This window comes from Clinocottus analis, unplaced genomic scaffold (assembly GCF_023055335.1).
Source record: "Clinocottus analis isolate CAN_PGR_092001 unplaced genomic scaffold, fCliAna1.0.p SCAF_19, whole genome shotgun sequence".
Classification (NCBI taxonomy): domain Eukaryota; kingdom Metazoa; phylum Chordata; class Actinopteri; order Perciformes; family Cottidae; genus Clinocottus; species Clinocottus analis.
Genome location: NW_027175920.1, coordinates 4279720 through 4296270, shown reverse-complemented (window position 1 = coordinate 4296270; position 16551 = coordinate 4279720). Strand labels below are relative to the sequence as shown.

The window sequence follows — 16551 nt, the reverse complement described above, 5'->3', positions numbered from 1 at the left end:
GTGTTCTACAATCAGGCCAAATTGTTCAGTCAACCTGATCAAGTGAAGGAGGCGATCATTGCAGCAGGAAAGAAGGCATTGGTGTCAATGTATGGTGGAGCCCAAGACAAAGGAGAGAGAGTTTACGATTCCGGCCTTTCTGTGACAAGGTTTCAAAAGATACCGCCGCCGTGGAACACCAATTCACCACCAACCTCTGGCCACCAACCTCTAATTTTTGGTGGCCATATTGGATTTTCTTTCATGATTATTGTATCCAATCAAGTCATAACCTATTTGAAATTATTAATTATGTCCAAAAACCATATAATAGTATTTATTATTATTATTCATTCAAGACATTTTATAGATGACCTCAGTGCTCAAATGAATTCTATTGCATTTTTTTTTTCATTTCGGATGGTTAAATTGTCTGGACTATCGATAAATGTGCCTAATTTGTCAACAAGGAGCGATGATTTTAGTGTTTATGATAAAGTCGGATATTTCTCAATTGTTTGGACAAATATTCCAGATTTTTCAAACTCAATATAATATTAAAAAAATATGTGCTTCATCATAAATACTAAATATAATAGGCTTGAACTTCAGTAAATAAAGAAAGTTTAAGTTATTCAGTATAAATCTTTTCTGCCCTTTGTTATAAAATCCACGAGTTCTTTTGAACCTCTCATAAATGGTCGCGTGTGAATAGGGGAGCTACAAATATATCCGATAGGTCCTGAACGCAACACAGGTCTTTCTTTTCATCCAATAGCGTTGAGAGCTGAGCCAGATGATTCGTGACGAAGGCAAGCGAGCGTTTATTTTGGCTCTGCTAGTCATTTGTCTCGCTGTCGCCGCCATTAAACAACACGGAGGCACATAAACCATGGAGTGTCGCATATTTATACCATGATTCAAGGAGTACAGAGGCTTTGTCAAGGTGTGGTTTATCCCGCAAGAGGTTAATGTGTCCTAGAAGGTAAACATGTGAGAGGTCGAAATAAGTCGGGTTGGGAAAGGTTTGATCGAGGAGAGGAGGGGGTGGGAGGTGAGGGGGGGACCGTACAACAAGGGTTTGTTGTGGTGTTCAGCAGCACTTGGGGAAACGGGCCCAGCCGCGAAACGGTAAGAGTTTTACCAAAAATATTCCGTAATATGACACGGTTCTTGTTTGTAGCTCGTATGAAATGATTGTTAACGGTTACAATTGACCGTAACTGTGAATGCTCGGTGGTTAGCTTGACAGCTAGCAATGCTGAAACATTACCAACGCTAGCCGACATTACAGCACAATACAGCCAACCGTCATTTGAACCGAAACCTGTTGACAATACGGTCAAATGACAATGAGCATCTGGCAGCACATTTTGATCGTTCAATCACGCCACAATCTGAGGACAGTGTCCCGAAACATCTGTATCTAAGACACAATACTAATTGAACATATATTTATTGACCTTCAAGATGATTTACAAACCTTTTTCTTGTGTGTGCCATAACTAGATTCCTCACCTCAGCTCAACCACCCAAAGTGATCCACAATGACGGAACAGAAGGTAAAGTGGGCCTGTGACTACTGCACCTATGAGAACTGGCTGTCTGCAGTCAAGTGCACTATGTGCCGTGCACAGAGGTTGAGGGGTCCCATCATCACGGAGGAACCTTACAAGAACCGCCCTGATCTGGACAGCAATCTGGAGTGGGACCCTCCCAGAACTGAGAGTGGCGGCACCCTCCTCATCTGCCCTGACTCCAGTGCTCGGCCGAGAGTCCGGTCAGCCGGAATGGCGGAGATCGCCAACAAGTGGTCCTGCCAGATGTGCACCTACCTGAACTGGCCCCGAGCGCTCCGCTGCACACAGTGCCTGTGTCAGCGCACGAGGACCAGCAGTCCCACAGAGTCCCCCCAGACTTCAGGCTCCAACGCCGGCTGTCGTCCCTCTCTCCACTCTCCGGTGGATACCTGTGAGGAGTACAATGACAGAAATAGACTCAACACCCATCCGCAGCACTGGGCATGCACAGTTTGCACCTACCAGAACTGGCCCACAACTGCAAAGTGCGTGGTTTGTGACCGCCCCAAGCCCAACAATCAGGAAGCCATAGTGCTGGGCGAGTCCTCAGAGCCAACACTCATGATAAATGAACAGGACAGGGCTCGGTGGAGGGGCAGTTGCAGTGGAGGCCAGGGCCAAAGGAGGTCCCCTCCAATGCCCAAGAGGGAAGACAATGTTAAAATGGACTTCCAGAGGATAGAGCTTGCAGCTGGAGCCATGAGCAGCAAAGAGGAGCAAGAGGTCGACTTCAAGAAGCTAAAGCAGATTAGAAATCGAATGAGGAAAACAGACTGGCTGTTCCTCAATGCATGTGCTGGTGAGTTTTTATACGTTACTACATTTCATTCCTCTGAGGCGTGAAGCGATTGGTCAATATACAGAAAATTAATAACCACAAAATTGATGATCAATTAGCCATTTCTAAGAGTAATGCCAAACATTTTTGTCATTTCTATTTTATTACAGTGCCTCATTCAACAAAAGGCCATGGTTACATAGTAGTGTGATCCACTTGTGGTTTTTATCAATGAATGACAACATTATTTAGACTCCAGATTTTATTGTACAACAGAAATTTTTGGCAACAAGCGCTTGGCAAGCTCTTTTTTAGAAGGGTTTAATTTCACAAGGTAGTGCTTTCGGGTGGAAAATAATAACTGTAGTGAGAGGATACCGAAAGCCAATGAATCATAAATTATGCTGAGTGGCACTATTATAAATGCGTGTAACCAAGTGGCGAGTAGGAAATTCGATCCATCGCATCCCTGAACCCCCAGATGCCCTTGCTCTGCCACTGAGAGTGTCTTTTGATGCCCTGAGAGGGTGCGAGCGCTCCCCAGCCGGTGGGGATGAATGAGCCGTCTGGGCAGCGCAGTGAGCCCGTGGACCCGAGACTCTGCTGGCCCGCAATCAACCAGCCCTGTAAACAGTGGCGCTTATGTGCCGAGTGTGGATAAAAATAGGCTTGACAAGACATTAACACCAACAAAATAAATAAAATGTATCACATAATCAGTGTCATCATGACCTTTAGACCAATTACCCTTTCCACGTTTGTGTTGCGGAATTAAAAACATCACTCTTAGGTCACAGAGAGAATATTTTCCCCACCGTTTTATTCCATTTTCCTCATACAGACATTACCAGACATTTTTTTTTGGACAAATGTTTGTACGGTCTTTTTCACAGTACGCAAACACAGGACAGAACAAGGCACATGAAAAAGTACATGTCGGCACATATTTCAAATAGAGATATCAGCAGCATGTTTTGTTGTTGGGCGGCAAAAATAAAAATAACAGTTGTATGTACATGCACATGTTGTATTGTGAGTACTATTCCTTGTTATTTATCAGCGCATGTCAGCTGACTTTTATTTTTGTATTACACTCGTGCTTTTCAAAGTGCTTGTCAATGGAGGAAGTGTCTGAGTGGAGTAGCACTTTCCAGCCGAGCGAAGCACTTCCTCAACTTGATTTCACTTTGCTCTACTGTTTGTGATCTGATATTTTTTAATGTTTTTTTTTCAGAGCTCTGTATTTGGGCCAAAGTGGGATGATCCCATTGATTCTGCTTTCCACTAAAAGGAAGCAGACTCTGTTTGTGTAATATTGTTCTTTTGTGTTGATGCGGCAAGTCTTGCAATTGCAGTTGATATTTTTCTGTATTTAAAAATACAATTGTTACAGTTTGATATTACTCATTATGATATTGTGTACAGTTCATGTGAGGATAAAAACACATTGTGAAGGAGACGTGTGTTTGCCATAAAACAACCAAAACATCTTGTTGATTATCCACCCAGGAGTACAAAGTCTACCCATGATATCAGTTTGTAGAAATTGTGGTCGCAAATATCAACAACAATTTCAGTTTGATTAGTTAAAACAACATCACATTGTTGTCTGTCCAGATGGTGACCACTGATGTTTAGGATGCCCCATTTCTAACCATTTTGAGACTGATGTTGTAAAGACTAATCCTGGCGTAATAGGTTGATGATAAGGTTTTTACAATGTGTCCCAGTTTCACGCTATGTATTAATCCTGTATAGTACACATTATGTACTAATCTTCATCATATACTAGTGTGGTGGTAAGTGAGGAATTGTAAAATGTAAAATAAGCCTCAGTAGAGTTGAGTGCTCAAACAGCTACACATGCTCTAAGTCCAGTGGACCTTAAGAATTACTACCCATCTCCCTTTGCAAAAAAAAGTGTTGCGTATTTTCCCAATCAGTATTTTTTTTTTTTTTTGTCATCCACTGCCATTTTCCATAGTATTTATTTGATAGGGCAGTAAAGAGTTAGTCAGGAAACAAGGGAAGAGATCAATATGATGCGTGAGAGTGCCATTGGAAAACATGTTTTTATATCGTGACTTAAAACCAAGCTCATGCAATGTGTATTCATTTTTATTACCTTCAGTCATACACCTGCAAAACAGGTCACCACATTTTCTTACCCCCACCCCAGCATGGCTGCAGCTGTGTGTCAGCCCAAATAATTTGGTGTCCATATATGGATTTGTGTTTGCAAAGTATCACTCAGCCAGGGACCCGGCCGTTCCTGGTACATTCCCGTGCATGTTCGCTCAAGGTAACCGGCCTCTTCCTCTGCCAGACGGGCAGGACAACCCACCTCTTCTGTTAAAATTAACCAGCGCATCGGTGCTCGACCCTCGCCGTCGCTCATTTCACTCGTAACAGATGTTGAGACGACCGTTTTCAAAGGAGAGGAGGGAGAACGCTAATCTGCACAGACTGTCCTCTGTTTGACAGGGCTCTCTGGTATAAGCCACACTGCTCTGTCTGTTCTGCTGTGTCGTCGCCCAACAAGTGTGATAACCGCTCTCACGCTGGGTTAGCTCGTCGCTACATCTAGAGGTCATCGGAACTGTGGCTCGACGTCAAGCGCTGGAGAGCTCCGTTCACTGTGGATTCTTTTAACATTTTGCTCTTTTCAAGTTTCCGCCCAGATTTGAATATGATTGCTTGTGACTAAGAACAGTGTTTTTTTTTTATTCCCCTTCCTCCTCCCTAGGTCTTTGATTGAACAAGCTCTTGGTTACATCTTCCTTCCATTACAAGTAAAGGAGTGGAGTTGGAACTGCTCCAAATGGCAGGCTAATCCATTTACAAAGAATAGGCCCGTTTTAAAAGCATCCCCCTGTCTTTCTACATTAAATCATTTTCTTTGCAGATGTGCTTGAACAAGATATACTAGTTTTAGATGTTGTAAATTCACTTGGATGCCAATTCATGACATTATGACTGATACAACCCTGCAATAAATACAACCTGTGTCAAGGTTATGATGTTCGCTCTTTGTTTGAACGTGTTTCACATAGGTTTTACTCAACTTCATGATCAATCTGCAGGCTATATTTTGAATACTTAGTCTTCCCTCAAAGATACAAAAGATGTGCTTATAAACTGTCATATGAGTGTGTATGCATTGTGATGAGCATTTGCTTTGTGGTCAGGATTGCATTTGAGTAGTGAGTAGTAACCGTTGATTGTGACGCATCGTATGCGCGTCGCCTCCAACTGACTGCGATGGCCCACGCACATGATTTCCTGGGAAAGCCGCCGCATCTGATCCATTTTCACATGTCTCTACCAATGTTTGTCTCTCATTTTTTGACCTTTCTTTCCTTCTCCTCCTCCCCCCCGGCTGCAGGCGTGGTAGAGGGTGACCTGGCTGCAATAGAAGCCTACAAGTCGTCCGGTGGCGACATCGCCCGGCAGCTCACTGCGGACGAGGTGCAGCTCCTCAACCGGGCCTCTGCGTTTGATGAAGGCTTCACTCTGGTCCATCTGGCCATCCGCTTCCAGAGGCAGGACATGCTAGCCATCCTGCTCACAGAGGTACGCATGCAAGAGATGTAGTTTGTCTCCGCCAACCCACTAGAATTCAGGGTTTACCATCTTTTTTTGAGCTTAATTAAACTCTCTCTTCATACATAATTCTATACATACGTAAATGCATGACGCAGCAGAATCTGTAGCGGTATCAGATTTTAGATTGTCCTCTTCCTATGTAGATTTTAGAGTCTTATAAAAGAAAAAAGGTAAACTTCTAGTGCTCTTGTGTCCGTCTTTACACAAGTGCATTATGCAAAGTCTGACAATCTAGTTGGTTGGGTTAAAAAAACAAAAACAGACGTGTGCCTGTATTTTGTTCTCCACCTCAACAACCACGTCGGCCTATAATTGTTCTACGCTATCGTAGAGGATATATAGCAGTTGTCTGTAATGCCTTTAATTACAGCAGAAGTGCACTTTAAGGATTAGCTGGAGGATTAGCCTGGCTGCAGGCCTGCCACTAGCTCCTAATGGACCTGATGCCACAGAGCTGATGTGGTTTGCAAGGAGGCCAAGCAATGATGACGAGGAGGAGCGGCCCAGACGGCTGCACTGTGAGACAAGTTGCTGAGGTTGGCAGAGAAAAATGGCCTCTTCACTGCAGAATTTGAGCCTCAAAATAGAAAATACATATGTAGACATTATTACATTTTAGTTGTCGTGTCAACAAAGAAAGTCCTGTCAGCACTTGTCCATATCGCCCATCCTTGGACAAATATATACATGCAAGGACATGATCCCTTCGTTTTACCAAGTGGTTTATGATATATATACATATGTTTGTATGTATGTATCACAAGTATCTGATCATGCATATATTGCTGTATTCACCTTTTTAACTTCCAATTCATTCATCTGTGTGTTTGTCTTTGTAGGTGAACCAGCAGGCAGCTAAGTGCATCCCTTCCATGGTGTGCCCCGAGCTGACAGAGCAGATCCGCAGGGAGATAGCAGCATCACTACATCAACGCAAAGGAGACTTCGCCTGTTACTTCCTCACCGACCCGGTCACCTTCACCCTGCCTGCAGGTACCCCCGATATCTGGATCATCTCAGCACTTGGCTTATTGGACTTCCTTTGATGTGCGCTAACCTTGGACTTTTTTAGTTCTTCTACAAGGATAGAGGGGAAAAATGAGTAATTTGCTGATTGTGGGGATTGCATCACATCTTATGCACCTCTGCAGAACCTTTCTCTAAACACTGTGCTGCATTTCAGTGTGTGATCTCGACTGTGTCCCGCCTCCGTCTCTGGAGAATTGGCCTTGTTGTGCAGCATTGCTCAGAGAAACGGCAGCTCAGTGCCCTGTCCCTGTGGCGTAATGTCTTCACTGAAATGACATGCACTTTGCTTTCAGACTGGTTGTATTCTGGTTCTGAGCTGCAAGTGCCGCCGGGATAAAAGATTATGCCGGCCGGACGCATAGATTTGAATTTTTCTTTTTCTTTTTCATGTTAAGCCAAGTATTTCCTTGCAGACTGAATGTGGCTAGAGGCCAGCTGCAGGGTGCTCTCCCTCTGTCTCGGTCTCTCTCTCTCTCTCTCTCTCGAACAAAGCCAGTGCCATTCACTATTGAGCCAGAGAATAGCCACCAGTGTTCTGGCTTTGTGTATGCACAGTTCGATACACAGAGGAACACAACATGCTGTACAGAGCTTGTGTTTACAGCGTGCTATTGACGAAATGTCAGCCAATGAATGGAATTGGAAAGAACCTCCCTGTGTGTCATTACTGAGGCGTTCCTGTTCCCCTCGGTGTACTGTACCACAGGGTAATGCTGAGTAAAAAACACAATATCTTTTCCACACTTGTTTTGCAGATATAGAGGACTTGCCGCCTGCTGTCCAAGAGAAGCTGTTTGATGACGTATTGGATCGAGATGTGCAGAAAGGTACCAAAGATTCATTCTTTTTCATATCTGGTATCTGCCTGTATCCCCAGTCTGCCTTTATTGAAGCCCATTAAGGTGTTAAGAGATGGCTATTTGTTACTTGTGGTTCCTGATCTATCTGTGCCCCGTAAAGGACTTGTGTTTAAAAACCAACATCTGCTCTTGTGCGCTTCAGTCCCGAGCCAGCGCTCCACCTCCTGCTTCATTATACATACCCTTTCTAATTAGGTTAATTGAGCTCACTAGTTTCCCTCCCTTCGTGTGTGTGTGTGTGCGTGCGTGAGACTGAAGGTATCGGAGGAGTCTTGTGACCTACTTAAGCCGCCACAAACTGGGTTACTGATGGGAGATTTTTGCACAGAACATAGAACAAACACACACTGGGAGTAGGTCAGTGCAGAGGCGCTCTCTTCAGCAGCAGTGATATTTTTCTCAGCTGATGATCGCAGCCCTGAACATTCTGCCGTGTATATTAAGATTTGATGCAGATTCTTTATCTGTATGTTCGTCCCTGCTTTTGGCAGTGACTCTAAACATCGCTGAGGAATCAGTAAAGTTGGGTTGAAATGTTTTAGGCGGACAGAAAAAATGCTGAACAGCAGGATGTGCGACGCACAATTTGTTTCCCAAAAGACGAGCTGCAGCGGTTGCATATCCAAAACACTCGAGGCTGCATCCGTGGTCTCTTTATTACCCATTATACACTTTCCAGCTTTTTTTTTTGACGCTCGCCCCCTTTTAAGTTGTGGAAGTTTTTTTATTTTTTATGAATCTAGTATTATTTGTTCGTTGGTCAGCTGCGATAATAAAAAAAATATAAAAACAGAAAAAAGCGAGCATTACTTTTTTTCAGACAAACTGTTAACACAACCCATCTTTTGTGTGTGTGTGTGTGTGTGTGTGTGTGTGTGTGTGTGTCATTATCCTCAGCGTGGTCCCTGCTTTACTTCTGAGATAATGACTCAGTTTTTCCGTGCAGTATTTTTCTTCTACAAGCTCCTTCCACTGTCCCGGTCTTAGCGGGTTGAATTTGAACCTCCCCGTGCTCATTTTTACAAACGATATGTCTGATATGGGATTAATCCTAGGTACATCTACAATCCGGTGCTCATCCTTGGAGCATAAAATCTCCTCAAGACCCAACCCCCTCCATCTGTCGGAGCGTAGCTTCAGAACATATCATCCCTCCTCTTCCTGCCCTCACGCCACGCTCATGCATTCTGTCCATCTGTGTGTGTGTGTGTGTGTGCAGAGTTGGAAGAAGAATCTCCCGTCATCAACTGGTCTCTGGAGCTCGGCACGCGCTTGGACAGTCGTCTGTACGCCTTGTGGAACCGCACGGCCGGAGACTGTCTGTTGGACTCGGTTCTGCAGGCCACGTGGGGCATCTACGACAAGGACTCCGTTCTCCGCAAGACCCTCCATGACAGCCTGCACGACTGCTCCCATTGGTAAGACGCCCGGCCACGCAGAGGCCCGGTCGCCACACGAGCCGAGAAAGGTTTCAAAGAAACTGTAAAATGCCACGAATACGAAAAAAATGTTTTTGAATCTTCCAGCGGTGGTCCGCACGGCCACATCTGGCTCCTGAGTATGCTGAAGTCTTCCATCGTTATGAAATTCAACTTCAACTCTGATTTTTGCTCATAAAAAACAGGCCGAATCATCAAAGAGAGCGGCGTGTCATCGGAGTTAAAACAGAGTGAGCTCTAAATACTGAAGGCAGAAAGTAGTCGCTCGCCCAGACGAGATTCAACACATTAAAAAAAAATATGTCTCTCTCACCCACAAATATGCTGCGTTTAATCAAAGAGCCTTTTTTTTACTACGCAATAGTCATGAGTCTCCCACTTGAGCGTTCTTCGCTGCCTCTCCGGCCTCTCTATCTTTCAGTGTCGTAACTGCTGAAGCTGTATTTCATTCCATGGATATGCATGTCATAACTAATAGCACAATCATGTTCCTGGGTTTTCTGTAGCCGGTGGACTTCCAAAGCAATCATGCCCTGCTCGCAATGTAGTGCTTTTGATAATTTGACTCAGAGGAGAAGCATTTCCTCAGGATATTTACAAACTTCCCTCAGTCAAACAGCGGAGCTTTGATGACTGAGTAATGGTAAGACACGACGGAGATGTTCTCCTTTTAAAGCGTGTTGCAGGGGGGGAAGTGTATGATTTTGTTATGTTTAACTAGCTTTGCTTTTGTAAAAGTGTTGAATTCAGATAAACTTCACATCTGACGTTCTCTTAGGTTCTACACGCGCTGGAAGGAGTGGGAGTCGTGGTACTCGCAGAGTTTCGGTTTGCATTTCTCCCTGAGAGAGGAGCAGTGGCAGGAGGACTGGGCGTTCATCCTGTCTCTGGCCAGCCAGGTAATTATCTGGAAGACACACTTCCTTCCTCAAGTTCACGATCATCCCCTCGCCTGTACTCTCACACGTTTATTACTTGGTTGAGAAAGAGAAATAAAAAAAAAGGAACCCGCTCATCAAACCACGTTTCGTCCGAGGGCTCTCTTTCTTTTCTACCTTGGTGTAAGTTTCCAGCAGCTGTGGCCATGTTTTAGATCTCAACGTGGATATTTATTTATACCCTGTCCTGTCATTTTACAGTTATTAACACGAGAGTCTTAAGAGTGGCATTGTGTAACATGTGATGTAATGACCTGCAGTCGCGAGGAGCGTAGGGGCAGTTTAGCAAGACGCTTGTAAGATGGCTCTTGTGTGAATGAGAGGGAGGACATGAGCGGTTCTTGCATATCCCCTGAGATGGAGTCGCAGATTGACAGACGGCTCATCTGCTCGGCTGGCGCGCCCGCCGACGCGGCAGCACTTCCCCCCCCGAACACGTGACCGTTGTGATTACGGGCATTTAGCGCAGAGAGAGTCACTCCTCCGGCCGCAAAGAGCCGCCAGACGATGACCTCGTCTGAGGGCTTTGACAGGGATGGAGAGATGAAAGCCGAAGGATAAGATCATCTTTTGTGTATCCCATCCTCTCAACGCGGGTCACTTTGAAGCCCCCTTTTCACCAGCAGTTGTATGCTAGCTGCAGTGTGAAGCCGTCTGCTTTGTGCGTCTTCAGCTGAGGGGTCAGTTGCGGGTTCCAGTGTGCAGGACACTCTGTTTTGTGATGTGATCGCAGCTCTCGGCCTCCTTGACGCTTCTATTTTTGGTTGCTTTGATATTGAATGTACAATTGAGGGAAGTTGATATGAGTACAAACGCTGCGTGCGTGTGTGTGTGTGTGTGTGTGTGTGTGCGTGTGCGTGTGTGTGTGTGTGTGTGTGTTTTTGTGTGTTTCTCTTCTCCTCCCCAGCCCGGGGCCAGCCTGGAGCAGACACACATTTTTGTTCTCGCACACATTCTTCGCAGACCGATCATCGTCTACGGAGTGAAATACTACAAAAGTTTCCGTGGGGAAACATTAGGATACACTCGCTTTCAAGGTGAGGCAGCACTGGGGTCAGATGAAGGTGTATTCAAAAAGAAATGCGCGACTATTTCCTTTTTTGTGATTTATTTTTATTTTGTATGGGTTTTGTTCTGCTTCTACCTCTTGTGATCTAACCATGTGGATGTTTTACAATGTTTTTGTGACCATACTATTACTTTACTATGTCAGATTTTAGATGACGATTGGCCCTCACTCACTCACTCACTCACTCACTCACCTGAGGTGTCTTGAGTGCTGGTCTCACCTGCTCTGCGTGCCTCCAGGTGTGTACCTGCCTCTGTTATGGGAGCAGAGTTTCTGCTGGAAGAGCCCGATCGCCCTCGGCTACACGCGGGGCCACTTCTCGGCCCTGGTGGCCATGGAGAACGACGGCTTCGACAATCGCGGTGCGGGCGCCAACCTCAACACTGACGACGACGTCACCGTCACATTCTTGCCTCTGGTGGACAGCGACAGGAAGTTGCTGCACATTCACTTCCTGTCTGCGCAAGAGGTAGAGAAGGACGACGCCAACTTTGAGCACGCGAGAGCGCTATTGTTTTACCTCTGTTGGGAAGGTTTAATATTCAAATAATAAGGCTCAAATTGTTGTAAAATAAGATTATCCTTTATTAGTCTCGCAGTGGGGAAATTGCAGGATTACAGCAGCAAGAGACAAAATAAAAAAGAAATATACATAAACAGCAATAAAACAGTAAATAATCTACAATATTATTATTATTATATATACAGACAGAATAAAACATGTATTTAAAAATGTATTTATATTGCACCAGTTGAAGTGATTGAAGTGTTTTGTGTTACTTTAACTTGCCAACAGGAACTCTCATCACGTGTATATGTGTAGTCATTTTGTTTACTATACAGTACAGTAGTCGGCGTCTTCATGCGGGAGGAAAGAACATACTTGGGGACACAAATACTAAGTAAAAACAATGACCTTTGTATCCAGTTCATGGTGTTGAGTTGCAACAAACTGCTTCCAGCATGCAGTCGTGAAGTGAATGTTTACTGTGGTCGCACTCGCAGTTTTTGCATTTTGAAATCTGAAGTAACCGCACGTTTTGTCTGCAACTCAGATGGGCAACGAGGAGCAGCAGGAGAAGCTGCTGAGGGAGTGGCTGGACTGCTGCGTGACAGAAGGAGGCATGCTGGCCGCCATGCAGAAGAGCTCTCGCCGCCGCAACCACCCACTTGTCACCCAGATGGTGGAGAAGTGGTTGGACCGATACCGCCAGATCCGCCCTTGTGCCTCTCTGTCCGACGGCGAGGAAGAGGAGGATGAAGACGAGTGAGTGAGAAAGAGGTCGGAGGAGGAAGGGCGCCTAAATCTGAGACTGGACACTGTTGGCTCCGGGAGAGGACCGTACTATCTATATTTCTTTTTTTTTTTCTTTTTTTTTTTTCCCCTTCTCAAATGTCAATCTTTAACTTGTAATAATGCATGTGTTGTGTGAGCTCCGTGATAGTAAAAACAAAAAGATACCAGCAACAACAAATAGAATCCTGATTACTGCTCCTATGAAAGCACATCAAGTCCACATTATTTGCCTTCCTGTACTCCAGATTCCTCCTTTTTTTTTGTTTATCAAAGTAATTACCTTGACCTGATGGACATACTAGGAACATATAGGAACATATTCTGTATTTAAGGAAAAAATCCCGACGCTGCACTAGACGAGAACTTTAATTTGCAGAATTAAACGGAAAGTGTTGCTTAAAACGGAGAGGACGCTGATCCGTGTGTGTGTTAAGGGTTAAAGAGCACCTCTTTTTCTGATTGCTGATCCCTCTACACACCCTTTCTGACATTTGGATTTATTTATTTGTGTAGGAGATTTAGCGCGCAGAGGCGATTCCTTTGTTCTTCCCCTGTTTAATCTGTGTTCGTTTGATCTGTTCAGTCTTGAAGTATTTAATTTTGCACAGATGATACCTACTTTCTGTGAGGGGAGGAGGGGGAGGGGGGAAGGACGGCAGTTTACTGACGTTTTTACGTGTGATTTAGTAGCTCAATGTCATTAGAGTGGGTGGTGGTAATGCTGGTGGGGAAACAAAACCAAACACTCTGCCTCTTTCTATAGAGAGCGTTCATATTAAATTGGACTCACTTGTACCCCCTGTGTTGGCAATTGCTTTCAAATTTCTCATTCTTGTATGTTTGGATTTGACTTGAGAATTAACTTGTTTTTGTTCTTGCCATAGATGAAATTACTATGTTTAAAAAACACACACTGGGTCGTTGTGAATGTTTTTGAATTTACATTTTCCTGTTTGACAGTTTCTCACACACAAGATCTAAATATAGTCCATATCACTGTCGGATAAACCTCCTCTGAAGTGCGAAATTGGAAGCCTGTTTTGGAAAGAGCGAGTGGTTTTTCTGAAAGAAAATGACATTTCTATTTCTGCCATCGCCATCATGGGAACCTCCAGTGGCTCAAAACCAACACGCACTGCCTCTCCCAATTGTTACTGAAATGTAATATTCAAAAGCATCAGTCAAAACGTAATCTTCAATTTGCTGCATTTCATTTGACGTTATCGGGACTTGTTTGTACTTTGGCGCCCCCTTGTGACAAAAGATCCAACGACACGAAAGACACAAATCATGTAAGATGACGTTGAAGGAATGTATCTCATCAGGAGCTGCTCTGCTAATAAAAACATTCAAGACAGTGTGAAAAAGCATGCTGGTACAGACCGCTGGTTCTCAGAATCATATCTTTTATTTGAACTGCACTGAATGCTAAATGTTCACCTTGTACAAGAAACAAATACAAATACTCACACTAAAAACAAAAAACATACTGCTGGCTGCCTCTTCTGCTATTGTTGGGACACTAAGGAGTTTCTGCTATTGCTCTTACAGAGTACAGGATGCCCCAAAGAACCTGGCCTTCAATAGAACAAAGAAAATATAAGGAGAGAAGAAAAAGGGTGGATCACATAGGACTATGGTTATAGGAACATTTAACTAGGCAATACAAATCTAACAGGACTCTTCAAAACTCTTTAACACCAAAAACGTGGGATGCGCCTTGTATATAAAAATACCACAATGGAGAGGATGAGGGAGGAGAGAAAATATCCAGACTAACCAGATTAGTCTTATCTTTTTTTTTTCCTTTTTTTTTTTTCCTCAAAGACAGAATTCTGGGAATAAACAATATCTGCAAAAAAGTGATTTCCTGAGTCATTAATGAAAGTAAGTTTGCTTTAACCCTTTCCTGTCTTCAGTGTGAAATGTGCTCAAAGAAGAGGGAGGGGAGGGGGGGTCACAATCTGTGTGCCGCTGCCACTAAGTTGATATCCGGTTCCCATTAGCTGTCATCGGGTATCGGATGCATCGCACCGAACCTTTTAGGATTCTGAAAAAATAAGCTTCCTCCTTCACAGCTCGCAGTCACACTGACACACGACCAACAAACTCTTAACCGAGGAGAAAAGTGAAATACTTAGCTGGCAACTCCCTCGAAATCCATTTCATTTAATTTCAGCTACAATCAAATGTATAAAGTGAATGTTTGTTTAGTGTTTACAGCCTGGGGGGAAAAAAAAAAAAGATAATCACACAACATATATTGGAGCAACTTATGGTCTCAACAGTCACGTGCAGAAGAAATCCTCCACACTGTAGAAGTGCCCTCCAGTGGTGAAATCCTAAAACTGCAACAGCTGTCGTATGTATTATTGCCAGGAAAGGGTTAAAACCCACACGAGATTACTAGAACTGATGAGCAGTATTTTTTTTTCTTCTTTTTTGTTTGTTTGACGAATGATAAATATATATAGTAATCCATTTTTAGTCATTCACACAGAAGTTTGAAAGAAACCAAAATGATAATTCTCTTCCGAGGCATAATGAGGGGGCTAAACAACACACGTTAGTTACATAAGGAAGGTTGGAGCTGGGTGGAGGAGAGGTGGGGCGGGTCAGGAGGAGGTTGGGGGTGGTGGATAAGGTCCAGTAGCACAAGGATGCCAAAGTTTTTTTCTCTTGTTCGCCCGTCGGTGTGTTGAGATGCGGGCCTACGTTTCCCATGAGCTCTGAGGTGTACGGGGCGGGACAGAGTCTCATCGCTTGATCCCGGAGCGCTAAAAACACTCGACTCTGTGTCCACAATCATAGGCATGTCCCGAAGAAAAAACAAAAAAAAAACACCATCATCACCACCATCATCATCATCATCATCATCAAAGAGTAAAGTCGGTACTGAACCCAAAGAGACAGAGAGTAGAAACTAAAACATTAAAAGTACAAATTTCCCCGGAACACTTCCTTTGTTCCCAGTTGCTGACTGGTTTCAGCCGCTTGTGATGTTTCACTGTCTCTTGGTCCCAGTTGGTCGGTTGCTTTGCGATTGGTTGGTTTTCGGAGTGTCGACACGTCGGATGAGATGTTGTCGTTCGTGTAACCTTCTGCTGCTATTGCTCGGTGAGGTGCTCTCTGGTCTCGCCGTGTTTGGAGGGCTGGTTGGGCGACGGGGCCTGGGAGGGGTGTGTACCAGAGGGCAGGGTGTGGGCGATGGGAACCCCACCTGGCACCATGCCCTCTAACGCCACAGGGATGCCACCTGGAGCCACGCCAACTACGCCCGGTGGGTATCTGAGGGAAGGGGAAGGTCAAAGGTTAGTGTCGCGAGCCGCGTGACTCCCAGAGGGGATGTCGTTTCCTAAACATGTGGAACATTCCCAACATCCTGACAGACGGGATTATCTGAACAAACCTAAACTCTAGTGACACTCAAGGCTCTAATCCAGCACTGGAAACAATCACGGTCAGAAGGGAAGATATAATAAGTCAAAGTATTGTAAGTTGAAAAGAAGTACATTATGTCATATTATAGTACGTCTAATAAATCAAGGTATACTGTGTTGAAGAAGTAATAAATAAGTTGTGTATTGACAGACAAGACATTTTCATGAGATGAAAAAGCAGAAAATATCACAAAAAAGTAAGTATAGTATGTCATAAAAGTCCAAAAGTATATGTATAGTATTTTAAAAGGTCATATAGCATGTCATAAAAAAGTTATTCAAAATGTCAAAGTCAAAAAGTCTATTAATGTAAAAGAAAAAATAATTTCCACAGTGAACCCGAGGCGCTCCGTACAATAACCATTCAACCAAAGAGGAGGAGGAAAGGATAATGCGGCTCAGAGACGTTAAACCCAACAGAAGTCGCCCAAAAACCAATAAGAAGGAAATCACAGAGCATGACTCCATCCATGAAACTGCATCTGAACGGCTTCACGTCATGCTCATCGATGCTCACAGCCCACATTCGCTAGCAT

At 44.1% G+C, this 16551-nt stretch overlaps 2 protein-coding genes across 8 annotated transcripts in view; one reads left to right on the top strand and one right to left on the bottom strand.

Moving 5' to 3' along the window:
- The first annotated feature begins 792 nt into the window (after positions 1-792).
- On the top strand, positions 793-13957 carry zranb1a (zinc finger, RAN-binding domain containing 1a). 2 transcript variants are annotated; one of them, XM_068582477.1, is made up of 10 exons: positions 793-964; positions 1489-2358; positions 5723-5910; positions 6783-6936; positions 7728-7799; positions 9052-9250; positions 10050-10170; positions 11117-11246; positions 11518-11747; positions 12334-13957. In XM_068582477.1, exons 2-10 carry the CDS (start codon positions 1527-1529, stop codon positions 12547-12549), a joined length of 2142 nt encoding a protein of 713 aa, XP_068438578.1. In that variant the 5' UTR covers positions 793-964; positions 1489-1526; the 3' UTR covers positions 12550-13957. The 2 variants fall into 2 exon arrangements, with proteins under 2 accessions (XP_068438578.1, XP_068438577.1); XM_068582476.1 differs by having other exon boundaries at positions 793-1110.
- ctbp2l (C-terminal binding protein 2, like) overlaps positions 13753-16551 on the bottom strand; it is an 86746-nt gene continuing 83947 nt past the window's right edge. For 3 of the 6 annotated variants that reach the window (XM_068582472.1, XM_068582474.1, XM_068582473.1), the window contains one exon: positions 13779-15863. In XM_068582472.1, the coding sequence (XP_068438573.1) occupies positions 15683-15863 (181 nt within the window). In that variant the 3' untranslated portion in view covers positions 13779-15682. Of the gene's footprint in view, positions 15864-16551 lie in introns of all 6 variants that reach the window. The other 3 variants (XM_068582469.1, XM_068582475.1, XM_068582471.1) reach the window with 3 other exon arrangements.

Excerpts from the sequence above, each read along its gene's own strand:
- zranb1a (XM_068582477.1), top strand. The coding sequence starts at position 1,527 with ATGACGGAACAGAAGGTAAAGTGGGCCTGTGACTACTGCACCTATGAG. Across the intron at positions 2,359-5,722 it reads GTTCCTCAATGCATGTGCTG|GCGTGGTAGAGGGTGACCTG; the intron begins GTGAGTTTTTAT and ends CCCCGGCTGCAG. Across the intron at positions 5,911-6,782 it reads TAGCCATCCTGCTCACAGAG|GTGAACCAGCAGGCAGCTAA; the intron begins GTACGCATGCAA and ends TTGTCTTTGTAG.